The sequence below is a fragment of the Alternaria burnsii genome (genome assembly GCF_013036055.1).
Source record: "Alternaria burnsii strain CBS107.38 chromosome Unknown 705, whole genome shotgun sequence".
NCBI classification, from domain to species: Eukaryota; Fungi; Ascomycota; class Dothideomycetes; order Pleosporales; family Pleosporaceae; genus Alternaria; species Alternaria burnsii.
Genome location: NW_024066107.1, coordinates 1 through 25,053, shown reverse-complemented (window position 1 = coordinate 25,053; position 25,053 = coordinate 1). Strand labels below are relative to the sequence as shown.

General features: G+C 49.7%; 10 protein-coding genes across 10 annotated transcripts; 3 read left to right on the top strand and 7 right to left on the bottom strand.

Moving 5' to 3' along the window:
* Positions 1-735: 735 nt before the first annotated feature.
* GT037_000010 (uncharacterized protein) lies at positions 736-1,071 on the bottom strand (the record flags this gene model as incomplete). Its single annotated transcript, XM_038925057.1, has 1 exon — positions 736-1,071. The coding sequence occupies one exon, from the start codon at positions 1,069-1,071 to the stop codon at positions 736-738; it is 336 nt and encodes a 111-aa protein (XP_038790913.1).
* Positions 1,072-1,502: 431 nt separating this feature from the next.
* Positions 1,503-2,891, top strand: GT037_000009 (mfs general substrate transporter; the record flags this gene model as incomplete). Its single annotated transcript, XM_038925056.1, has 1 exon — positions 1,503-2,891. The coding sequence occupies one exon, from the start codon at positions 1,503-1,505 to the stop codon at positions 2,889-2,891; it is 1,389 nt and encodes a 462-aa protein (XP_038790912.1).
* Positions 2,892-3,040: 149 nt separating this feature from the next.
* GT037_000008 (l-galactose dehydrogenase) lies at positions 3,041-4,414 on the bottom strand (the record flags this gene model as incomplete). The annotated part of the gene is made up of 1 exon (XM_038925055.1): positions 3,041-4,414. The coding sequence occupies one exon, from the start codon at positions 4,412-4,414 to the stop codon at positions 3,041-3,043; it is 1,374 nt and encodes a 457-aa protein (XP_038790911.1).
* Positions 4,415-5,344: 930 nt separating this feature from the next.
* GT037_000007 (uncharacterized protein) lies at positions 5,345-5,947 on the bottom strand (the record flags this gene model as incomplete). Its single annotated transcript, XM_038925054.1, has 1 exon — positions 5,345-5,947. One exon carries the CDS (start codon positions 5,945-5,947, stop codon positions 5,345-5,347), a length of 603 nt encoding a protein of 200 aa, XP_038790910.1.
* Positions 5,948-7,307: 1,360 nt separating this feature from the next.
* GT037_000006 (uncharacterized protein) lies at positions 7,308-7,735 on the top strand (the record flags this gene model as incomplete). Its single annotated transcript, XM_038925053.1, has 2 exons — positions 7,308-7,524; positions 7,578-7,735. 2 exons carry the CDS (start codon positions 7,308-7,310, stop codon positions 7,733-7,735), a joined length of 375 nt encoding a protein of 124 aa, XP_038790909.1.
* A 3,134-nt stretch (positions 7,736-10,869) lies between these two features.
* Positions 10,870-11,596, bottom strand: GT037_000005 (uncharacterized protein; the record flags this gene model as incomplete). The annotated part of the gene is made up of 2 exons (XM_038925052.1): positions 10,870-11,456; positions 11,512-11,596. The coding sequence occupies 2 exons, from the start codon at positions 11,594-11,596 to the stop codon at positions 10,870-10,872; spliced, it is 672 nt and encodes a 223-aa protein (XP_038790908.1).
* A 1,236-nt stretch (positions 11,597-12,832) lies between these two features.
* Positions 12,833-15,763, bottom strand: GT037_000004 (uncharacterized protein; the record flags this gene model as incomplete). Its single annotated transcript, XM_038925051.1, has 3 exons — positions 12,833-13,295; positions 14,634-15,522; positions 15,658-15,763. The coding sequence occupies 3 exons, from the start codon at positions 15,761-15,763 to the stop codon at positions 12,833-12,835; spliced, it is 1,458 nt and encodes a 485-aa protein (XP_038790907.1).
* Positions 15,764-17,490: 1,727 nt separating this feature from the next.
* GT037_000003 (uncharacterized protein) lies at positions 17,491-19,144 on the bottom strand (the record flags this gene model as incomplete). The annotated part of the gene is made up of 7 exons (XM_038925050.1): positions 17,491-17,903; positions 17,949-18,013; positions 18,067-18,184; positions 18,246-18,539; positions 18,599-18,671; positions 18,723-18,948; positions 18,999-19,144. The coding sequence occupies 7 exons, from the start codon at positions 19,142-19,144 to the stop codon at positions 17,491-17,493; spliced, it is 1,335 nt and encodes a 444-aa protein (XP_038790906.1).
* A 1,262-nt stretch (positions 19,145-20,406) lies between these two features.
* Positions 20,407-21,984, top strand: GT037_000002 (cloroperoxidase; the record flags this gene model as incomplete). Its single annotated transcript, XM_038925049.1, has 6 exons — positions 20,407-20,631; positions 20,693-20,816; positions 20,864-21,086; positions 21,145-21,478; positions 21,528-21,649; positions 21,705-21,984. The coding sequence occupies 6 exons, from the start codon at positions 20,407-20,409 to the stop codon at positions 21,982-21,984; spliced, it is 1,308 nt and encodes a 435-aa protein (XP_038790905.1).
* A 628-nt stretch (positions 21,985-22,612) lies between these two features.
* Positions 22,613-24,374, bottom strand: GT037_000001 (uncharacterized protein; the record flags this gene model as incomplete). The annotated part of the gene is made up of 5 exons (XM_038925048.1): positions 22,613-22,808; positions 22,887-22,922; positions 22,975-23,020; positions 23,867-23,917; positions 23,972-24,374. Coding segments are annotated over 5 exons (732 nt in total), but the record flags the coding sequence as incomplete, so codon positions are not given.
* Between the last annotated feature and the right edge of the window lie 679 nt (positions 24,375-25,053).

Here is a 25,053-nt window from a genome sequence, read left to right as displayed (position 1 = left end):
ATCCTTTAGGCCGCCTTGCCTAGTCCAAAAGATCCTCCAAGCTTCTGGCCATCGCTGCTCTTTCAATCCCCGAAGCCATTCCTTCATAGTGATCTCCTCCGCGTTCATCGGAATAACGCCATTCTTGATGCCTCTCTAGTCTTTGATTGGGGCTTTGATGTAGCGGTGATTTGCACCACAGAAACTAAGCCATGTCTCCTCCGTGATTCCCTGCGTCTGTTTGATACGCTTGGAATGGCAATCTTCGCACAGGTCGCAATTAGGACAGACTATGCAGTAGTAGAATGGTTGAGACCATGATTCCATGCTTGTCCTGCAACCTCCATCACAGTGTACACCTGGTCCGCCAATGTCCTCGTCGGGCTCTGCAGGTACAGTCAGCCGTATCTCTGCTGACTCGGCCTGAGCAGGTTCTGACACACCCACACGCTTCAAAAGATCTTGCAGCACTCTATTAGTCACTTCGTTAAAAGTACCCTTGTCGGTATCCTCGTGTATGCTATCAACAGGGGGAGCGTCTCAGGTCTTGTCACTTTTTTGAAGGGCCTCATCTCCCTCTGCAGACTGTCTTTCGACATCGGCTTCGCTGTTTTCAGTATCGCAAAGAGCGTCCGTAGGTTGCGATCCCGTATCTTGATCGTGTATCGCAGGACCCAGAATAGAGAACTGAGCGCTGATTGCGATCGTTGCATCTCTTTCCAGTTTCTCTAGCGACGCAAGGACCTTCGATAGTAGTCACAGGCTTGACGTATCGTTCCAAGAGATACTGTCTTCGAGACCACGAATGCACTTAGAAAACAGTTCGTTCATGTAGGCTTGATATTCTCTGGCGGGGCCCATGATTCTTAGCATGTTTGCTCGCAGCATATCGACATGAGACTCGCGAATATTGTCATCGGCGTCAGTGTGGGCACTAGGCAAGTGCTTCAACTCCTCGGTGATCTCTTCCTTTTTCGTTGGATCTGCATATGCCTGGAACTGACAGAAACGGATATCTGCAAGTTGCATGCGATGTCGAGTCTTTGTCTCGTTCATGGTGTATTCGTACCAGGGTTCCGTTTTGGGCGTCATGGTCAAAATCTCCTGTCGCAGCAATTTGCCTTTCTCGAGATCGCCTGGAATCGGATACTATATGTCCGCAATCGCACTCCGAACGTTGAACAAATAAAGACTCTTCTTCGGAAGGCATTTCGCTGAAGCAGCTAGCCAGGTGAGTAAGAGATCTGTGTCTCTAGTCGACTTTGCCGCTCTTTGCATACGCTCTAATGCAGTCTGAGTCACCCGGTTCTCGAACCGGGTGGGTTATATCAGAATCGAGAGCATCATCTTACGAAGGCTGTTAGAGTGATTAGTAATCGACCATGATCATCGAACGCACAGACACGGCAGTATAGAGCACTAATCAGCCATGGTCGATTGTGACTCATATTGCGAATAAAGCCTCTTCACTTGAGACTTACCAATCTTCCTTCTATCTACATATCTCGAGAAAAGCTCTCTAGATGGCGAGCACCACAACTACGACAGAGCACATTGAGTTCTCAAATCTGCGCAACGAGTCGCCGGTTCCACTTACCAACTTCACCCCCGCAGATTCACGACAAATCTTTATCAATCAGAATCCAGACGAGATACCAGAGGATACTTCCTACTCTACGACAGTGATTCCAAATGGCGGCTATGGGTGGGTCATTGTCGCAGCAGGCTTCATCACGACTTTCTGCCAGAATGGTATCATCAACTGCTGGGGCGTGCTGCAAGCAGCACTGCTTAACTCAACTCTTAAGAATGAAAAGGCCTCAACGTTGACCTTTGTTGGTTCTTTCGGCCTCGCTGGAGGGGCGATGTACGGTCTTCTCGTCGTCCGCTTCATGCGTTGGTTCGGCGCTCGACTGACAGGCATGCTTGGAGTTTTCCTCATGGGCATGGGTATGATCAGTGCCAGCTTCTGCGCTTCTAATGTCGCTGGACTCTTCGGTACATTTGGTGTAATTGGCGGTGTCGGCATGGCAATGAGCTACACATGCTCGAATGCGCTCCCAGTGCAGTACTTCAGCTCTCGACTAGGACTTGCGAACGGCATTATTAAGCTGGGAGGCGGTGTGGGAGGCTGTGTAATGGCTATCGCGCTCGAAGCTATGTACCAAAGAGCCGGTATTGAATGGACATTCCGCTTTCAGGGCTTCCTCACGCTGGCAGTAGGCATGCCAGCTGCCTTCCTGCTCAAAGACCGCGTGCCACTAAAGACCGCACCATTCTTCGACGCTAGCATGTTTCGTTCCATTCCTTTCTTGGCAACCTTCATTGCCAGTGCAGTCGGAGTCTTTGCTCTTTACATTCCCCCTTACTACCTGCCCTTATTTGCGCAGTCTATCGGCCTCAGTTCTGCAACAGGTGCTGCTCTAGTCTCTGCTTTTAATGCGTGCAATGCTATTGGACGCTTTTGTGCTGGGCCACTTTGCGATAAGGTCGGGCCTCTGAACATGTTTGTTATGGTGATGGTAGTCAACGCTGTCAGCATGCTTGCTATCTGGCCTGTCTCTGACACGCTCACACCCCTTATCATATTTGCAACGGTCAATGGAATTGCCAACGGCGCTTATTTTACCACGCAGCCTACTGTCGTAGCCGGCATCTTCGGGCCTGGTAGAGCTACAGTCGCGATGAGCATGTCAGTGACGGGCTGGTCCGCAGGCTATCTGATGGGTGCGCCAATTGCAGGTTACTTACTTCAGGCTGCAGGAGCCGGCAAACAAAACGCGGGTGTTGGACAAAGTGTTGAGGTGTATCGACCCGCTATCTTCTACGCAGGTGGAATGGCTACACTTTCTGCTCTGTTTGTAATCCTGGCAAGGTTGACAGTGGCAAAGAAGGTTTTCAAGCGAGTGTAAGGGTTAGAACTAGAGTTGCGATGCTTAGGCAAGCGAAGAAGTGTATAAGAGGTAAGAAATCCGCCTAAAAGTGCGTATTGTTACGAGAGCTGGTATGGGGTTCGGAATGCATGCAGCTCTGTCCACTATATACATGTACCACATCTTCGTTACCGTAGCGGCAATGCCTTCTCTTCCACGACCTCACTCGTATCCTTCACAGCCACGGCCTCCGGGCTGGCAGCCGGTGTAAGCCACGGTGCTGGCGCATCACTCTGGATCCCCTTTATTGTATCCGTCTTCCTCTTATTGACGAATCCCGGATCAGGACTCGACCACGCGTAGCCAAAGCCGTCACCAAGTACTTCTTGTACACCCTCGGCGAGGATCTGTACTGCCCGCTTACGATTCATGCTCCACTCCCAAGCGCGATACCAGCGACCAGCTTGCACCGCAGTCTCCTTGCCGCCCTCCAGTCCATCCAAGATGGATCGCCAGACAAGCATGGTCTTCTCCAGCTCCGGGGCGCGCGACACACCAATGACGCTGACGCCCAGCTTGGAGCCTCCGACGTCGTCTATAGACTCATGTTTCCAAGCGACACCCGATGCGGGGTCTCCGCGGGATCCACACAGCGCGCCAGATGATATCCAAGTCTCGAGCGCGAAGCGGATGGCGATGACTTCGATGCGCTCACCATAGTCGTCGCAAAAGTCGCTTGCTTTCCGCACTGCTTCGCGCAGTGAAGAAGGGGCAGGATGGAAGTCACCTAGGGCGCCGACGGGCACACCTTCGCGACGGAGGAGACCCATGCCCAGAATGGACGCGTTTGGTACGACGTCGACGCCCGCGTTTTTGAGGCGCAAGATACCGCGTGGACCGGCGAGCGTCTGGTTCTGAAGCGTGAAGTTGGCATACGACTGGACCGCGTCGAGCGGCTCGCCAGTCTCGCGGAGAATGAGCTCAGCCATGTCACCCAGCACATCGAGAGGGTACCCTGAGATACCAATGTACCGAATTATGCCCTCGTCTCTGAGGCAGCGGAGCTCCTTGATGGCTTCAAGTACCTCGGCCGGGCTCACAAACTCGACATCGTGGCAGTATACCAAGTCGAGATACTCTGTGTTCAGTCTCTCCAGACTCCTGTTGACGCTGTCGCGCACCCATTTCCTGCTGTAGTCGAACTCATCGCTTGCTATCCGCCCGACCTTGGTCAGAATCATGTATGAGTTGCGCGGGAACGTCTCCCGGACGAATGGGGTTGCGAGCGCATCGCCGAGCAGTTGTTCGGAGGGGCCGTAGTATGGGGACGTGTCGAAGGCGCGGATGCCGTGGGTAAGCGCCGAGGTGACGAGACCGGTGGTGTCGAGCGCGAAGGGGTCGCTGTTGTACTGATGGTTGAACGTGGCAGTACCGAAGACGAGGGGTGGGAGGATCGAAGAGAGTGGGGTCCGCCTTCCGTCGACGAATGTATAGGGAATCGGCTTCTGGCGCGTGGGAAGCGTGCTGGTGGTTGATGCAAGTTCGATGGGCGTTGTCGCCATACCTGCGACTATACAGGCTGCGTATTTAGAATGTAGTTGGCGCGCGCGGGTTTCTGTCGCGTTGTTGTTGTTGTTGCTGCTGCTGTTGTAATGTTTTTAGTGGGGGTTGTCGCTTTGCGGAATGATGCAAGCGAATCGCGCAATGCAGGAGGAGAGCAGACGGTAGGTTCAAGATTGTCTCTTTGAGGTGTGAAGCCACTCAGGCGAAGAAGAAGCAAGAATCAAGCAGAGAAGGGATCGATAGCCTTCTTGTTAGCCCTGCGCGTGCCTCGCGCTCCGAAAGCGTGAAATCTATGCTTCACCATAAGCCGTTTCGGCTCAGGTAGGGCCCATGCCGCGATTGCAGGAACAGATGGACTAAGGATAGACATGCATGACGCCATCTGCGCCTGGAACATGTTTGCTGGCGCTGTCGGGATGGTCATTGGTTGAGATCAGAGAGTCGAAAGGATGATTCATGGATGTTTAGGAATCAAAGAAGGGTCCACCGCCCAAGGCCGCTCAAAAAGACCCTGCCTCGGCCGCCATCCTCGTTTAGCTCCGAAGAGTCGGGCGCATCTCAACATGCGGACACCGCCAAAACATTTCCACGACGCCTGGGGAGTGTAAAAGTCTACTGGCTTACTGCCTTGGCCATCTCGATACTGTCCCAGCTTTTGATGGAGCTAACCGACTGTGATAGCAAGGCGCAGCTAGCGCATAGCGTTTTCGCAAGAAATCGGGCCGCGACACCTCCACAAAATGGTGCAAGCATGCGGCAGGGATGAGCATCGCGGACTTCCGTTCGCGTCTTCATCATCTTCAAATCACAGTCTCCAAGTCGCGCAAGCCTGTGGTCTAATCTCCTTACGCTTGAGTTGTTACTATGGTGTTGCTTGGCGATTCTCTGCAAACCCACGTCAAATTCCTCCTACATATGCAGAGAGCATCTCAGTTGAGTATTACACCCACCGCAGACGTCTTCGACTGCCTAAGCATCCTCTTATACTCCTCAATCTGCGCAATCCCAACCACGACAAGCTCCTCCATAGTCTGCCCATCCAGCTTCTCCCTCCAAACACTAATCCTACCATTCGTCTGCGTTTGATCAATTTCCACAACCATGACAAGACTCGTTTCATCCCGCAATTCCCACGACGCTGCGCCTGCTATCTGCATCCCCGTTGCCTTCCAGTGTAGCTCCCCCAGCCCACCGCTCGCATCAAATCTGCGCTTCGCCGTACTGATGTCGATGTGGTGGTCACGTAGAGGGAACTTGATGTCGTAGTGAAAGGCGTGGAAGTCGATGAGGGCGATCTCTTGGTCGGAGTTGGTGGGGACTGTGACGGAGCATTTGCTTCTCCATGCCCCCATAATGGACTTCCGAGTCACTACATAGCGTGACGTATGTTCGCCTGGAGCACTCAAGACGCGCCGGTGTTCTGCGAGCGCCGAGTAGTTGAGGGAAAGAGTTGGTTGCGATGAGGCACGCAGGGGGTCTGGGATTGGTGGCTCGCCACGCGTAATGAACTTCTCCGTCCAGGACGGTGCCATGATGGGTCTTGCAGGATCGTTGGCGTTGGACAACCAATTGATCGCAAAGACGGAGATGTTTTGGTTTTGGCGATGTGAGTCGACGGAAGCTTAAGAGGGCAAGCTGAAGTGCTTACGCATCATCACGACGAGCTGTTATCTTTTTATACAGCGCTCAGCCTCAACGCCCAATCCAAGATTTTCCGTCTCACGATGGGCGTCCAGAGGTATCCAGGGTGTTGCTGCGACTTTCGGAGGCCAAGAAATCTGGACTGACGAGCGCTCGGACCTGTGGCGCAGCTTGGAGACATGTCTTCTACTCTGGGGAACTTGAGCAGGATATTTACGTAGTCAGCGACGCAGCGTGAGCGGTGTGTGCGGTTCTTATCGTGTTCAGCGCCATCGTCGCGTGCACGCGTGACATCTTCAGCCCTAACGCTATGCGCAGGTACCCGTCCCACAGCGCTCTAATGTCTCAACTCTCCCGAACCCTCTCGCGATATCCCGTGATATCTCGCGATCACTCTCGGCGCTCGGCGGTACCCCACGCCTGGGCGGTGTGGTTCAGCCGGCGACTTCAAGCTGTATTTTTTGCAACGACGAAGGTTGTGTTCGACGAAGCCGAAGCGCCGGTGAAGGGCGCACAGAGACGGAGGTCTCGTCAATCTTGACGCTCGACTTGTTGTGAATTGTGGTTAAAACGTAAGTAGTGAACGACCGTTATGCAAAGTGTGCCTGGAAGCGCCTGGTCATGCATGTCACAGACCATAGCCTAAATCAGCCGTTTAACCGCAGGTTCTTCTGCGTCTCATATCCTCCCAAGGCACATGTTTGAGAAGGCAGGAAGTGTTTCAAGTGCAAGGCAGCGCTTCAGTTTGCTTGTCAACTCGGATTTGACGGCACTTGCAGCTGTCTACCATTGGTGCAAGATTGACTACAACACGCTTTTGCCCACCATCAGGGTGCAAGTCCATCCCCGAAGCTCAACCATGGCATATTGGATGTTGCTCATCTAGAAAGAACACGATGCTTCGTCTACTGACAAACTCCTTGCGCGCAATAATCATTGTTTTGACCGCGATCTACTTGATCCGCCCGGGCCCGGGCATGGGTTTTAGATGTGCATGATCGACTGCCTCAGGATCGCTTACCCAGCATTCCTTTAATGGAAAGCGATATAGTATCAATGCTGTTCAGAAGTCGCAGTATAAAGGTAGCGCATACGCCTGCCCAAGGTTGTTTTCCCAAGCCAGTCTTCCAATTCACTCTACATTTACTTCATTCACTTCCCGCTGCGCGGATCACTTTCACCCATCAACACTTTTCGATAATCAATTGTTAATACCCCGAACCGATACATTTCGCAACTCAAATCGCCAATATGCAGTTCTCCATCACCGCCGTTCTCTTTGGCCTTGTCGCCATCTCCTCTGCCGCTATCACCGATGTCGAAGGCGTACGCAACACTCCTCGCAGCGAGCTTGAGAACCGCCAGGCAGCCAACGGGGCTTGCTGCATTCCCAACCAATCTCTGAAGCAGGATGCCTGCACTGTCAACGGTGCCGCTGGCAAGTGTGTGCCTGGAGGCCCGGCTGCATGTAAGTGAAATACCTGGAAATCTCTTAGGACAATACTGACACACATTTTCTAGGCAACGGTGCTCTCAACTGCGTTGCAAACAACCAGTTGGTGTGCGACAACAACGTCAAGGAGCGCTCCGGCGTCCTGTGCCGCTTCCAGGCAGCCAATGGCAAGATTCAGGACGGTGCTCAGCAGATCAACAGCCTTGCTCAAGCCAAGGTCAACTAGAATGGAGATGGGGATTGGGTGTTAGGTTGAGTTTGTGAATCTGTATAGGAGGTCTAGGTTTATAACAGTTTGTTGCATGGCTAAGTGCAAGAGTAAGTGTCTTTGACAATAGAGGAATTGTATGCCACCCAGATGTTTCCATAATGCCGTGAAGACTAACGGCTGGATTTCCGATCTCCTAAGTCTGCTGAGGCAAGGTCGTAAATTCCATCCCTGTCAAGGCATACAGCCTTCGTCGTATCTCGCTTGTTCCTGGGGATGCCACTATACACGTATATGCGGGGTGTGGCGCCACTTCAGGGGCTGAGATATCGGACGTCAGGGCTATCGTGCTCGTAACTCGCTCATTATCACACTGAAACCTCAAATACGTATAGCTAGATGAAGAGAGTGGGATTGAGAACCAGGATCTCTCAGCGCTGGGATTTGATACTGGAGACGGCAAGAGAGAGCAGGTTTATCTAAAAGTTCAACAAGCTTAAGACTACAGGGTAAACTGTTTGAGACTGCGTCCTAGAGACGGCTTGCGATAGTCGAAAAAGCTTACGGGTTTTTCGAGTTAGTAATCTAAAAATACAAATTGCAGTCACTAAATTATATCACGCATGACGATTGAGGAACTATACTCAGGAGAGACGCTGTTATCTTAGTATCAGGTAGGATATTTATCATCGCACAAAGCGTTTCGAGTTCAACGACAGCATTATGGTATCGTACTACTAGGTTCTGGTGCTATTGCTGGCGGGCTGATCAAATGCAGGGTTTCGTCTACCTAGGCATTCAACACTAGTACACCTGTCCTATGACACGCTCATTGCGCGCATGTTGATGACGCTTTATGTTTTGATACACGAGCGCTTACTGCTAGATCTACTATGTGCTAGATTTGTAGGACTGTGTCTGGATAAATATGGCTGGAACGCTGAGCAGTATTGTCGATCACAGAACATGGCCTCAGTCTCTTCGCTTGCTGTTGGTAGCCTGCATCGCTGACATACAGGCTGATTTCTTGTATTTGTCGTTACAATGACTCTTATACTCATTTCGCTCATCGTGTCGTCGATGGTTCGTGAGGTAAGAGGTTTAGTTGCAAGGCATCGGCCTATCGCGCCCCGCCCCGCCCCGCCCCGCCCTGCCCCGCCCTGCCCCGCCGATTCAGATCAGCGACAGGCTATAGCACAATACGCAGAAGCCGCGGCGCGTCTGCGCGACGTGGTTTTGCTAATTCGTCAGCGTATAGTGTAATCTCACTATGCGAAACACTTCGGCAATTAGAGAGACACTCTAGTTTTCGCCTGTTATCGAATCGAATAAGCGTGACCTTACGAGACATCTCTGACGTATGTGTTCTATCATTGCGTGGCTGAGCTGGGAGGAATTGGCATGGTAACTCCCTGCACTCGTCGACGAAGGACACTGCGCAATGAGCTTATCGAAAATGCTTCCAGTGTATGGCACCTGTACTGCGACACCGTCGCTTAGTCCGACGATTTGTGGATAAATCCAAAGCTCTCATCTTCGTCCCGCCGTCATGCACGTGGCTTTCGAATTAACTGATGTGATTCGCAGATCATGCAGCCTTCTCAAAGACACCCATATCGTGCCTTAATTCCCAGCCTTGTACATGGTTCTACCTCAGCCCGTGATGATTCATGGTCATAAATTGTTCTGTTTCGTTGTTCTCGCACCATGCTACGCAAGGTTCTCGCTTTCATCCGATACGGGCTGCTCCGATACCTACCCTGTTATCTTTTATCATCTCTTGGGGACCGGCTGAGATTTCCGTGGCTTGAACCTCGACCAGTTGGCACAGCGTCCATAGCGCTCAGAAGCTGGTGTCAGCCTGCTCATTCTACGCAGCTTCCTAATCAAGCATGCATATGTCTCAACAGTTACACGATAAAGCGATGTCTCAGGCTCCCAATCTCCCAAGTATTCAATAACATCGAGGACACCTAGGCTATTAGTTTTCGAGACCTTGTCCTTCTTTTAAGTCTCTTTACCGCACATTCAGCGTGCAACCCTTCCGCTATACGTCTAGCTATAGTTTCTCAGCCGATATCTCGAATACTGCGCTTCCGTGCTTTGTGACATCGAATGGTTGGAATTCCAACACCGTGGCAAGTTTGCTCAGCTGCCAAACCACATGTGGCGTACTGATGGTGCTGTTGCTCTTTTCTTGTTGGCCAAGTAGATCAGGTCCATTGACGTTAAGCAGTTCGTTTCTGCGATTCTAATTTCCGCGTCGTGCATCACCTTGCCAATCAAACATTTTACGCCGTTGTAGCAGCTCAACTCTAGATAGTCAGAAAGCAAATACAATGAGTTAGTACGAAGTATAAGAGCTACGCTTCGAAGTCTTGATATCTTAGCTGAAAGGTGCATATGCTACATTCTGCAAAATCTTCAAAAAATTACTTATTAAGTACAGTATCCCTCTCACTCCAACCTACCTCTGTAGTAAGAATTCTATCGAGCTCTCTCCTAAGACTCCTTTGATGTTCACGCTGTCACAGTTAGCTCCCTCTCTTTTCTTGAATGCAATCCATTCTTTCTGAGGGCTACTAGGATTTCCCAGTTGTGGACACCTAGAAAAGAAAGAATTGCGATACCAAGAAGGCTTGGATTATTCCCGCAACTAGAGAGAAAAGAGAGCTCCACTCTGTTGGTATGTAAAGGTAGAGGGGGATTGCCACGATAGAACAAGCTCCTGCAAATGCAGCAGGAATAACCCAGCGCCATTTTGGGAGGCAGCCACGACTCCGTTCAAGAAGTGCAGAAACTGCTAGCCCTTGAAGTTGGGTCAACGTGGCTGCAATGAGGAACCAGAAATCTGCATCGTTTGTTGTCCCTCGGAGATGATGTGAATCAGTGTATCCAAAACAGAACAGCGGAATGGGAGCTATAGCACAGCTGCAGACTACTAGCGCTGAAATAGAAGCTCGCACGTTCTTTGACCCGGCTGTTCTATCAGGCTCAGCTGTGTTCCAGGACCTGTCAGCAATTTGGTTTTGCATAAGCTCTTTGCGATCTTTTCCCTCTCTAGCCTCCTTCTGTACTAAGCTTTGAACTTCAAGCCTAAAACATAATCAACGTTCGCATCCTATGTGATATCTGAATTCTGCATCAGCAACTTACCATGTGGGTGACTGACGACGAAAACTGAACTCCTCGTCAGCATCGTGATTACACAATCTATAATGTAGATCTATAGTCTCGTCCAGCCGCAGCCAGCGCTCTTGAATTGGGTTCAAAAAGACTGGATCGAAGAGACCCTGACCAGCGGCATGAACCATTTGTTCCTGCAGGCGCCCTGCTTGACTCTCGTAATCTAACAGAATACCCGCAAAGACATTCCGCTTGTTTGACTGTTCGCTGGAAACTTTTTTACTTCCAATGACCTCTTTGATAATGCGCAAGCCTTCCTTCCATATCGGAACCAACAGATCATTCGTCATGTACAGCTCGCTGAATTGACATTTGCCTGAGTCGATGTCTCTCCACTGCTGTCTGACATCGTTACAATCTTCTAGCAAACGAAGAACTTCAACTTTGCGGGTTTCATCCATAGATGAAGATGGTTTTTGGTGGAACTTTTGGACACGCTTGACGAGTTGAAGGTCGAACAGAGCCAAAGTCCGTGCGAGAGAGACCAGGGCTGGTTTAAGTGCAGGTCCAGGTCCATATTGGTTAGATATCACAATCCTTGGAGTCTTCAACCCTATACCGCGTTAGAAAACACCAGATTGTCACCTACTTTAGATACTTTGACTTACCAGGCATGCAATAGGCTGGGTTAACAATTCGTTGACGAAGTCGTTCTGGGGAATTCTTCGCATCATACGCGGAACTTGACGTCATTATACGTGCAGCTGTCTCAGCTTGTGATGCGGCGATGCGGTGATGCAGGGATTCAAGGTTCACTTAGGTGGCAATATTCAGATTACACGGAGCACTACGTAGTTCAGCCGAAGCGACTCTTATCTAACATTGATTGCTGTTGAGGGCGAGGCAAGTTGAGGAAGAGCAAAGGTGGCAGTGCCCTGTTTGTTGAGGACGAGGCAGAATTGACGAAACGCAAAGGTGGCAGTGCTCTGTGATGCCGTCCCCTTACTGGTCGGCTAGCCGCCTAAGCCCTGTTTACGATAAGGTAGGCAGCAACGTTTGTATTAAGGACATAAGCGCCTAACAACCTAGATTAAATAGAATGCTAAGCGTATAGCAATTTCTTTTAGAAGTAAAAACAGAGAAGTAACTTTCTTCTTTGTATAGCGAGAGACCCCTACGTTGCGATAGAGGTAGTAGGTACTTTAACTTTAATTTAGAGTTATCTTTTCTCTATAAAATATTAGTAGCTAGGAATCTTATAGCGCTAGCTATAAGTAATTTTCTAGCTAAATTAAAATATATCAATGCGATTGTAATTTTCCAGATCAGATAGGTGCAGAGTATCATGAGAAGGTGTGGAAATTATTCCGGTACAAGTACCGTGATTATTAGCTTTTACGGAAGGACCATCGTCTCCTAAAGTCGAAGTACCCATGTTTTGTCCCATGACACCGTGCGTCCCGCGACCCCGGGATTGACCTTACATGATTACAACCTATTTATTCTTCTGCGTCTAATGAGTGAGAGACTTCCTTGGGTAGACTATCTACAGATGTTCCTCAAGGAGAAATGTCGACAGTCTGACGCTCAACAAAGTCTTGACAAGCTTCCTTCTGCTCTTTGTCGACAGAAGCAGAATACGATTTCCATCTATCCATCATGAATTGCGCTTCATAGTACATGTAACTTATATCGCATCGTACTTCTCGCTAAGCAAGGATCTGACGTCTCGATAGTATGACCCCATGACACCGCTTGAGGCAGAAGATACAATGCGCATCAAAACAGGTTCCAGTGCAATCAACGTATTCATGTCCATCAGGGCCCATGACAACATGGTCCTCATTATGAGTTCAGAGTGCAGTGAGGATAGGGAACATTGGAAGCTACCCGAGTAGGTTGTTTGTGATTTTGTGAGTTCTAACCTTCAATGCAAATCTCGTTAGCAGACACAAGAGAGCCTAGTGCTGAGACAGTCTGGTAGTTCACTCACCAAGGCATGTCTATCATATCTCTGTAAGCTATCCTGGCGAACTCGCTGCTCTGTTGGATCTGAACCGTTACATCTCCGTTGGAGGGTATCTTGGTAAACACTTCTGCCCACCACTTCAAGCTAGACCAGCTTCGAAAATGCAAGACTTCCTGCATGTATTCCTCTAAGACAACCTTTTCCGAAGATGGAAGGCTGGGCGGGAAGTTGACGAACCAGATGGGTTCGTAATCGTTTGCAATGGCTTTTGCGCGTATGGCAACCTGAGCTATGATGTCATTCGGTGAAGTGATCGGGGCAAAGCCAATCAGTCCTCCTATGATACTCGAAACTGTGGCAGGGCTTGCATACGAATATTCGGCATTCTGCAACCCTTTTGTCGTGCTTTCCTCAGCAGCTGTCTGCTTTAGGAGACCATCGGGAACTGCCATCAATGGCTTTGTTGTGACGAGGACATTTGAACTGTTAGCCATGATCGCATTTGTGGAAAGTTTTCTGAGTTCAGGGTTTCGTTGATGTGTTACTCCTTTTTTCGAAGCTTCCCCTGCCTTAATATGTAAGATGGAACCACGAACGCTAGGTAGAATCGAGTTATCGGTCAGATGATTCTGGCATCAAAGTTAGCAATAACAAATATTCAAACATCCCCGCGATTCCGGATCTTCCCGTTGGCTCCCGAGTCAAGGAATTAGCTTATCACCCGATTCTGCTCAGACTTTACTAAAACTATACGAGGGGCATACGGTGTGTCACCTTCGCTGTACTTCGCATGCGTCTTGTTAGTTACTTTTTCTGGACTATCCAAAACTGCACACTGTACCACGCACATGATTTGTGCTAACATATGCAGGTAAGCACAGCACATCATGCATCTCTACACTGCTAGCGACTGCTAGGCTCTATAGGGAACACACCTTTCTAAAATGTTATCTAGCATAGGGGTCTTAAATGTCGCACCGCTAGTTCACTAAGAGCATAAGGTATCTAAGCATCCTGCTTCAGACAACAGCTTTAGTCAGTCGTGTGACATGATCCTTTCACTAGAGTGTTATGCACGCTTGCTGAAGCTTCGCACGGCCTGAGATGCAACGTACATTAGAACTTCCTGTAAATAAGTATGTGCCAGCACTCGCATCGCGCTATCACGACTCCAATAGTGACATCTGAGTAGACTTGATATTGCATTCCTCAGTCAAGGATCTTTCTATGAAACACGATAAAGTATCTGTGATATGATCGCTTATCACGCAACAATATCAACAGACATCCGGTCCACCAAGGCCTTACCAACCTCTAAGATCTTTGGGTCAATCTCTGTCTTTTCAAGCAGATCCTTGTTCAAATGGCTTCATACGATGTGCTCGTCTTCTACAACATCGTTCCTCCGTCCTTTTCTGACTCCGTCCGCTGCAAGCCAATCACGATGAGCTTCATGGCTGCACAGGATCTTTGGAACTAAGATCCAATGCTGAAACCCCTGCCCGAAGGCGAATGAGAAATGGACGTGTTCTTCCAGAGATTGAACCTAACCGGTACACCACTTTGGCTCGACTGTGTTTGTTTACGACGCCAGGTAAAAGATATCCCTCGGGGTGCCAAGGTATATTGAGCAAACTCAGGGCGATTCGCTGGGCGTCTACACGCCTGATATAGTATTACTTACGGGAGTTGTTTTGTGCATAAGATGGTACATCTAGTCGAACCCAGGATGCGGCGGCTGGCACAAAAGTATGGTCAGATAACCTTTGTAGTTCTGATTGAGTCCTTCCGTCGAGTCCCATTTCAAAAAGTGCGAAATACTTAGCATTTTCTTGTAGGGGCAAATGTGCTAAGATTTTCGCTTCAACCAAGATGATGTCCCGTAGCTGATATGCAATGACCGTGATTGGTGGCTCGTTCGGATCGATGATGGACTTGAAGCGTGCGGGCGTTTTTGCCCTGCCTACTGGCCGAAGATGGTCTGAAACGTCATCATGGTCTCCGTCATCCCTTTCTATTCTCCTTGTGCCTGAGACTATTCTTGTGTATCTCGTATATCCTTTTGCAACCTGATTGGTCTCGTCGGTATCACGATCCTCGCCCCTGCCATCGTCGTCTTCTAATGGGTCAAGAAAGTTGATATAATTGTCTCCACAAAAGGGTAGAAAGCCCAAAGACAGCATAGCAATGTCCTCAAGACTGATGGGGTTCGGAGGAATCTCAAGCGGCTCCAGGGTGGACTCCCCGTCAAAGGCAACCGACCATGACGATTTGACAACCTCGCCAGCAACAGGTTCAAGATTATCCTCATCCAGCATCTGGAAACTCAAAGTTCCAGTCAAATCATGAAGTTCTGTGATCAGTCGACGACCGTGTCGTGGCCCGAGCTCGAAATCATACTTTATGTATCTTCTGACATTGCGTCTATCCCACGTCCTAGCCCCATCTCCTTTGATCTTGCGCCTTCTATTTGGCTCGTCAGAAAAACGCCCCACAAGAGCAAAAGTCATCAGGAACGCTTTGCTAACGGGTAAAAAGGCCAAACTACTGCTGACCGCAATGTCGCTGTTCGCCTCAGATTCGACGGCGTAACCTTCCAGAAACGCTCCAAAAGATACCCAAGATGCAGATGACTCCAATCCTTTGCTATTGTCAGGTTTCATCTGTTTCGAGTCGAATTCGATCCACTCCTTATCCTTGAACTTCCGAGCTATGTCAATCCGTGGCGCGCGGACCCTTTGCGCCAGGCGCACGCCAGGCCAGACATGGATCCCCTTGGACACCTAGCCACGATTTCGTGGTCCGATGCCGACTATCGCTTTGTGCCGTTCTGTTCTAGATGCACGCAAAACCAGGATAGGCCCAACGACACCGAACAAGGCGATGACGGCAAGGCCGGCGGCAACCCAAGTGCCGACCACGCCAGCGATGTCGAGAGTTGGTATCGCCATTGGAATCTCTGAAAGTCTCGAGACTTTGTGTTCTATTCAACGTGGTCTGAAACTGAGCAACGAGACGACAGTGGGAAGTGAATGTTGTTGTATCGTAAAATAGGTATCAAGAGTAGGGCATTCTGGCGTAGGTACATGATCGAACACAGAACAACTTAGTAAATAGTGCTGTTGCAAATCTGCTCAGCTGCGGCTGAATTTGAGTGACATGAACACGCGGAACGCTAGCGCTTTCAGCTGCTCTATCCTGCATGAGGCCAAAAGCAGGTTCGACCGTCTGGGAATGAAAGCAACACTAAAAGAGCTGGCTTTGTATGACCTGTCGATCGCTGAAACCGAAAGAGTTGTCGTATCGTATTATCTTGGATGATACAGTACATAGAGGAAGATGATGCTACCTGACACGTTTATATGATGTCATGAAAACCGAATCCTAGATCACAAGAACTACAGGCCGCCGATGCACGATTATACATTCTTTCTCTGCTGAACATCGTGCTCCTTCGTGGTTATAGATTCTAGTGAAAGCAGGTATCGCTTGGATAAATATACGTACGGCTGAATAGACGAGCAGTACAATTGGTCGGAGAACTTAGCATGCGTCTCTCGAATCGCTGATCGAAGCCTACATCGCCGGCATAGGGGCCGACCTCATTCTGGAACAAGCACAACCAGTATCTGTCGTTGTGATAACCCCTTTGGCCATCTGGCTCATCGTATCTTCGATGGTTCGTGGGGTGACAGGTCCACTTGCAAGGCATCGGCCCATCGCCCCACTTCGCCGCTTGAGGTTAGCGGCAGGCCACCGTACAACACGTAGGTACCGCGACGCGTCTGCGCAACACCATTCCGCCGATTCTCCAGTGCCTGATACAGCCCTAGAATACAGACTGCTCCTACGATCAGGTGAATAAACCGATCTTTGCCTGCGCTTCCTGTGGAAATCTTTGACTTTATTGGACGTCGCTGCAGGGCGTGTGTGACCGTTGCGTGGCTCGGCTGAAAGACACAGACGAGGTAACCCCCCACACTCATCGTCGGGCAACGCCATGCAACAAGCGTTTTTGACATGATTCCAGCATAGACCAGCCGCACTGCGATAGAATTGATTAGTCTAATCACCTACCTATGAACAAGAAGCTCTTATGATCGTCCTGTCATCATGCTGGTACATGCGGCTCTCGCATCAATTGATCGTGTTGGCGGGCACATGGCCTCAAAAAGAGGCTTCCAGCTTGCTACGCTTGCGCAACTTCCTAATGCAGTCGCCTGCTATTCTCAACACATACAGTCACTGCAGCGGCGCTCTCCTTCGAGCCCTGCATACCAATCGCGCCTTACAGCCATTTGAAGCGTTCGCGTCGTCTGGGCATAGACGATAGCCGTTTCTGGTCCCCAAACATCGGCACACAGATCACTAGGCAGACACATGTCTATGGGACCTCGCACTGGTGGTGCTTGCAATCGATGAAACGGAGTGCCTTAGCCTTCCAATACTTACTATGCATCGTCGCGTGACAAGAGTAGAGGGTAACTCGTACTTCTGTCAGCTTTCCATCTCCCAGCTAACTTGACACACCATGGCGACTTGGAAGATATCGGGTGCGAGTAAAGAGGTAAGGACTGTGATGATGATCATGTGTTCATAGACCTTGTGTATCAACAAAGCTGCACGCCTTCTAACCTCTATTCCTGTCCTTCTATATTTTTAAAGAGGCATATCGACCTCATACGTGCCAATTGGGTACATGGCGCTCGGCATGGTCTGGCAGAGATTCTGGAGACGAAGCAGTGATGCGCCCAGTCTCTTCGTCGACAGCGAGATCATCCAGCTGTACGTAGTTCCCTTGTGATCCACGTCCAAACACTTCCTTTACAGAATCTCCACATTCTCCACTGACCGTTATGTCTGGCGTCTTCTTGCTCGATTGTCTTGTGCTCATTGGGTTTCCCGAACTCGTAGCTTTGGAAGGGTACGATCGTGATTTGGTTCGTGATTTGGTTCTACTCGAGCCTGTGTAGCCTTCGAGCGCAGAGTTGACCGCATGCTTGAGGACGACGCGAAGTACAGGAATTGAGGTAGCGACGATGGCCATGGAGCACTCTGCCACTGCCCATATGATAGCATTGTATGATTCATCTGTACCTGTTAGCAAGGACCCGTACATATCTTGGAATGTCTTACATGATACATCCTGTGTAGTCAATTTCGCGATGTATGTGGATCTGACAATCGACGTGACTCCGGCTCTTCGGTCAAGTCAGCTCAGTCTGCTATTCGATCAAGCAATGCATGAACTCACAGTATTCCCAGACTCATGGCGACACATGCACCGATCTTCTCTGCGGTACGCATTTGCAGCTTCCAAAGGATCTTCCACGGCAACACAGCAAGAGAAAGATCCATAAGTGCTGACCACACTACGTCGCATCGCAAGTCAGCAAGGGAATGGAGGTATTGACTTGAGAGCTGTTTGCTTACCAGCTTGGAAACGCCCATACACAACAGAGGGTTGCTTGTTGATGCACTCGCCCGGTATGAAGTCCACAAAAGTTTTGGCTAGCGGTTTGCATTGTACCCATGGTATGATGGTAGCAGGGATTGCAAAGATCGCTAGGGTAGATATTGCAAAGTAGACGTAGAGTCTGACCCATCCGTCCGTCAGCCGAAGCAAAGTAAGTCCGAAAGAGATCTTGCTCAGGGCGATCGCGATGGTGTATATCGTTAATTCTGCTGCGCCGATATACATCATCTTATCAAGATTGCGCAAGTCGACTAGCGTAAAGATTAGCGATCTGAGGTGTGAAATCCAAGACTCTGCTTTGGTGTCTTACGGTCAAGTGTATGTCCTCCGTAGCCCATATTGATAGACACTTGGTTGATGGAAACTTGGACCAGAAGTAAGATCTTTATCGTATAAGCGAACTGCTACTTGCATCGAGATGTTCTGACACTTACCCAAGCGACGACAAGTGTGCAGTCGTCTAGCCACAGCTTGCCTTGGCGCCATCGAATATAAAGCCGAGGGAATAGAAAGGCAGCAGCGACGGAGAGCAGCGACCAGGTGACCACGGACATGAGTGGTCCATGGGTCTCTTTCGGGTTGCTAACCCAGTTCTCGATGCCGCTCATTTGGTTTGGATTCAAGAACGGCGAGAAGGAGAAGGAATTGAAGGATATGCTCCTTAGCGCTATATCAGAATCCAAGAGCGGTCATGACAGTACGATGCTGACGTGGGACAAGGATCAAGTTTATATCCAACGGCGTTGAGGAGAGGGTTGAGGATAGGGTTGCGGATGGATGTCATCCGCGTCGATAGTGGCCGGTGTTCACCCTTTTCCTTGAGTAGTGGGTACTCGGCTGAGAAGCCGTGTCCCATAATGCAAACTAGAACAGTGCGACAGCAGTTCTGAAGAGTAAGCGTTGCCAGATGGCTGTGGGGACGCTTAGAACTGTACGTAGGCATCGGGCAAGTTGCAACATTGGCCGGGCTGTTGGGCGACGTTAATGAAGGCGTCGTTCGTCGCCAATCATGCAGTGCGGGCTTCTGTGCGCGACGTTTGAACTGGCATACGCCTCTACTAAGAAGTCCGCGGCGGGTAAGGCAGCCTGCATAATCAGAAATTGAGATCATTTTGGGCTGGAATAGACGCAGTAGTAGTAGTCCATCTGTCAGTCCACTTGTGGCAGTATGTGCGACTGTTCCTGCACGTTGGTAGCATAAACAACAGCCTAGTCAGCAGATCAGCGCTGGACAGATCATGTCCGCTAGACCAGAAGCGCTAATTTCGGAAACGTCTTGGCCCGATCGATAATTGCCGGCGGGTATACAGAGAGCTCTCGCAGGAACGCGGAGATGGGATATAAGCTAATCGTGGTCACCCTTATAATAGTATGACAACGTACAAATTTCCGAGCTGTAAAAATGCAGTAGTACTCGCACCCTGGTTTTGTATCTGTCAAGTTGTTCTTATTCTTTTGTTGCGACGTTGTAGTGCGTGGGTTAGGGGTCCAGACTTGTGGCAAGCCGGGTTGGTGTTCTAAACTTTAATTCCAGCTTCTGCGTTGCTGCCAGAACAGAGAGAAAGAGAGAGATGCTAGGCACCGTGACGAGCCACAAGGGCCCGCAACAAAAGCCTCGACGGTCGAACCATGACGCTGGGGCGCAATATTCTCCCTGACCCGAGTCACTAGATCCAGCAGATCTCCCTGACCCGAGTCGCTAGATCCAGCAGATTCAGGAACGGACTGAACCCTGTGGCTGGCGCGAGCGGATCGCGGTTGTTTTAAGCCCTTGCACGGAAGGCACCGCGCGAAGATCTGCAAACCCTTATAGATTTGGCCCAATCGCAACCCGCGCCGAGAAAGCACACATGTCGATCACTCTGACCCAGGCCCTCCCCTCTACAATTCCGAGCAAGTAAACCGGGTTGTAAGGACTGTGCTGAAGGGTACCTGACCCCAGATTGGCATCTCTGTCGGCGACATTTGGATGAGAATCATAGCGCCTCACGTGTACGCAGCACTCATTTGCCACTATGAAAGTTGAACAATTTCTACCTCTCGCCGACCGGACATTTCTCGCTTTTACTTCTCATCCTTTCTTCACACTCCTTCACATCTGAGATTGTTTCCGCAAACATGAAGGTCTCAGTACTATGCGGCGCGACTCTCTTCTCCTTGGCGACCTTCGCCTTTCCTGCGAGCATGCTCAAAGGTGACATCAGTGACGCGACCCTTGCGGAAATCACTGCTCTGACGGAGAGGATTGCAAGAGATTTAGAGAGCAAGCGATCGGGTGCCCACGTCAAACGTGCATTCGATGCAGAGGCTCAGCGCATCAGTACTACTGGTGATCACAGATACGTGAGTAGCGCTATTGGTATGCGCGACATGGAATCGCATTCGCTGATGGCTTCGTTACCAGATTGCGCCAGGCCCTAATGATCTCCGTGGACCTTGCCCTGGTATCAATGTTTTGGCAAACCACGGTTACATTCCCCGGAATGGCATCTCTACAATCACACAAATGACTACGGCCGCCAATGAGGGTTTGTGTGCCTTTAGTCTCTTATCTGCAGAGTGCTAACAATGTCAGTGTTTGGTATGGGCCTAGATCTATCAGGATTTCTAGCAGTCTACTCCGCCGTCATGGCAGGTGATCTCACCTCTTTTTCGATCGGAGGTAAACCCAAGTCAGGCGGGCTCCTAGGTGGTCTTACCTCATCACTCGGCCTTCTCGGTGAACCACAAGGCCTTAGTGCGTCACACAACCGCTTCGAGGTTGATGGATCACCCACCCGATCGGACTTGTACTCAACGTATGCTACCCAGCTTTCTCTCCCTTGTTGCATGGCCAGCTTAACTCATTACCCGTAGTGGCGACCCCGTATCCCTCAACTTGAGCTATTTCGAGCAGCTCCTCTCTATGCCTCTTGGCAAGAACGGCATTGACCCCTCCGTTATAACCCAGTTCCGCCTTGATCGCACAAGGCACTCAATCGCTACGAATGGTCATTACTTCTCAGGCCCGCTACAGGCCCTCGCGTTGAACCCCGCCACGTATCAATTCACCTACCGTTTCTTCGCCAACCACACTGCTGAGAACCCTGAGGGTTATCTCGATGCTAAGACGCTCATGTCGTTCCAGGGTGTTACCGGAGAGAAGGGTAATTACAAGTGGGCTCGTGGGCAAGAGAAGATTCCCGAAAACGTGAGTACCCATCGTGACACTATCTGCTTGCATACGCTAATGCCCATAGTGGTACCGCCGCGTTATCGGTGACGATTACAGCATCGCAGCGTTCGCTGCTGAAGCCGTTTCAATTGAACTACAACACCCCGAATTTTACCGGTTTGGTGGAAACACCGGCCAGCCAAACACGTTCACTGGAGTCGATGTCGACGACTTGACAGGCAAGTAATATTTTTGTACAAAGTTCATGTGAGACAAATACTGACTTTGCACACCGATCTTCAGGCAACGTCTTCAATGCACAGACACTCCTTGAGGGAAACAACCTAATGTGCCTCGCATTTCAGGCAGCTAGCGTTGGTGCTCCTGACGTTCTCCGCGGATTACTTGGCAACGTCTTGGTCGCTGTGCAAAAGTTGGCCTCTGTTCTAGACCCGATCATTGCAGAGCTTGGATGCCCTGAACTTGTCAAGTACGACCGAACCCTGTTCAACGCCTTCCCTGGTGCCGCGGGTGCGATATAGAGTGCGATTCTACATTTTGCGAACATATAGACTAAACTTTCTGGCTTCAAACCCTGGTTGTATTAATACTACAGATCTTTCATCTGCCTTGGTAATCCTTGTCCCGTGAATGCGGCATACCAGCGAAGTTTCTGCCACTACCTCACGTCACTCAACCTCTCACCCACGGGTCCTTCATGAGCATCGGGTATTGTCTCTCTATCTCCTCCAACGTCTCCCTCGTTTTCATTTTAGCCTCCTCGCTTGCGAAAATTGTAGCTTCGATATCGCGCACTTCAGCTTGCTCTCCGTTATATAGACCATTATAACCTACATCGTTCTCGATTAAACTACAAACCTCGCCAACCTTCCACCACCAATCAACACTTATAACATGCACCCAGCCACTAAGTATCCACAACTACGTATGCTTCACATTTAACTGCAGCGCATGTATACTATTACGAGGTGCCGCAATGCTAGGGAGTGTAGGTGCCTCCGCAGGAGGCTTCGGAACGCACTGTCAGCATAGATAATAGGCAAGACTGACAGTCCGTCAGATGCACATCTTTCGGCCATCACTAATACGCAAGTGAAAGAGAGGTACACTATTGGATTGTTCCCCTACGGTTTTCACAATATACCTAGATCAATTACATTTGCTATATCCGGCGTTACATCCAGTACCGCAATGCGCCGACGTTGTGCCGTAGAAACCAGACGCACCGCAACATTGGCCATTGAAGGGCCCAGTGGCACAAGTCATCCCACTGTTCTTCGGACCACAGCTGCCATCGAGCGTGGGGATCTTTCCAGTCATGCAAGAGTTGGAGAACGAAGTTTGGCTGGAATCATGTTAGCTTTGTGTCCACAACATGGAAAGGGAAAGTAATGGGTGACAGAGAAAACTAGCAACCACTTACCAGCCCTGGGCGCAGTGGTTTACTGTGGATCCGCAACTGTATTTGATCAGCTCTCGGTCAATTTTGAACAGGAAGATCTGTGACTTACCTTCCAGTAGAAGAACAACCACCACTGAAGGCCGATTTTGCGCAAGCTATCAAAAGTGAGTCAGGGTTCCAAGGCCTATCTCGTCGTTCGATCAGAGCAAACTTACTGTATTTTTTGGACCCTCCGCATGTACTGTCCGGGAAAACGCCGCCTGGGTTGGTACTCGACGTCGTGCACAATCCAAAGGCGCTCTGACACCCAGTGGTGCAGTGTCCAGTCGTACTACCGCAGCTACCGAAGCTGGAACAGCAGTTTCCGAACGTACTTCCCGTACAAGTTTGTCCCTTGGAGCCTCCGCAATTACCGTCCGTTGAGATCTTGTCGCTGCCGGTCGGGCATGTACCAAAAGAAGCCTGGCAACCAGCCGAACAAAACGCCGTCGTGCTGCCACAATATCCGGAAGCAGAACAGCAATCCCCGAAAGCACTTCCTTTGCACGTGTAGCCGTTCGAGCCTCCACAGCTTGCGTCAGGTGAGATTTTGCTACCCCCAGAGCAAGTGCCAAACGTGCTCTGGCATCCGGTACAACAATGGTCAGTGGTAGACCCGCAACTACCGTATTTCGAACAGCAGTTTCCAAAGATACCACCAGCACACGCATAGCCGTTAGTACCGCCGCATGAGCCATCAGGTGAGACTTTGCTGTTCCCAGTGCAAGTTCCGAATTGGCTTTGGCATCCAGCCTGACAGTGATCAGTAGTAGTGCCGCAACTTCCGTACTTCGAGCAGCAAGTTCCAAAGGTACTGCCAGCGCAGGTATACCCAGTCGTGCCACCGCATGAGCCGTCCGGAGAGACGTTACCGCCGGTGCAGGTACCGAATTTACTTTGGCACCCAGCTTTACAGTGTCCATCAGTACTGCCGCAGAAGCCAAAACTCGAGCAACAGTCACCTTGCGGTGAGCCTTTGCATACAAAGCCGTTCTGCCCTCCACAGGTGCCATCTAAACGTGATTAGCAAGATACTGGAATACGAAAGCAACCGTAGCAAGACTCACCAGGGCTCACATCGCCTGGCTTTGGCGTTGGAGCAACCACGGCGACTGTGCAGTTTCCATATCCCGACATGCAACCGGTACCGCAGAATCCAGCTCCCATGCCACACTTGCCCGTACTCGCGCAACAAAATCCCCAGGCGACGTTGCAGACTTTGTTGTCATTAGCAGGGCCGCACAATCCGTCCGTGGTGTTTCCATAGTAGTAGAACGGCAACGGCGACGCTCCTCCAGGGGCTGCGGTGGGTGGCGTGAAGGTGCAATTTCCATACTGACAGTTGCCAGTGCCGCAGAAGTTCGATCCCGTGCCGCACGTACTCGTACTCTTGCCGCAGCAATCACCCCATTTGCCTCCGCACTTCTTGTCACCGGTCGCAGAGCCACATTTGCCGTCGAGGGAGTAGGCGCTATACCTATTAGGATCGCGGATTTTGCTGTCAAATCCTCGAAAACTTAGCCCGTGCGTCAGAAATCTAACAGCAAAATCCGACAGCTAATTCTAATATCTAACAGCTAATTCTAATATCTAATAGTAAAATCTGATAGCAGAATCTAACAGCAGAATCTAACAGCAAAATCTGCTAGTAAGATTTAATAGCAAAATCTAACAGCTAATTCTAATATTTAATAGCTAATTTTAATATCTAATAGCAAAATCTAATAGCAAATTCTACTATTTAATAGCAAAATCTAACAGCTAATTCTAATATCTAATAGCTAATTCTAATATCTAATAGCAAAATCTAATAGTAGAATCTAACAGCAGAATCTAATAGCAAAATCTAATAGCTAATTCTAACATCTAATAGCAAAATTTAATAGCAGAATCTAATAGCAGTCTATAGTAAGAATACTATTTACTTTTATATATAATCTAAAACCTAGTCTATCTTTTTTATATATAGCTAGTAACTCTACTATAACTATAATTATTCTACTTAGTAGTAGCTTAGTAAAAGCTAAGTTACGTATAAGTAAAAAAAAAAAAAGTAGCGTATTAGGGTTAGGGTTAGGGTTAGGGTTAGGGTTAGGGTTAGGGTTAGGGTTAGGGTTAGGGTTAGGGTTAGGGTTAGGGTTAGGGTTAG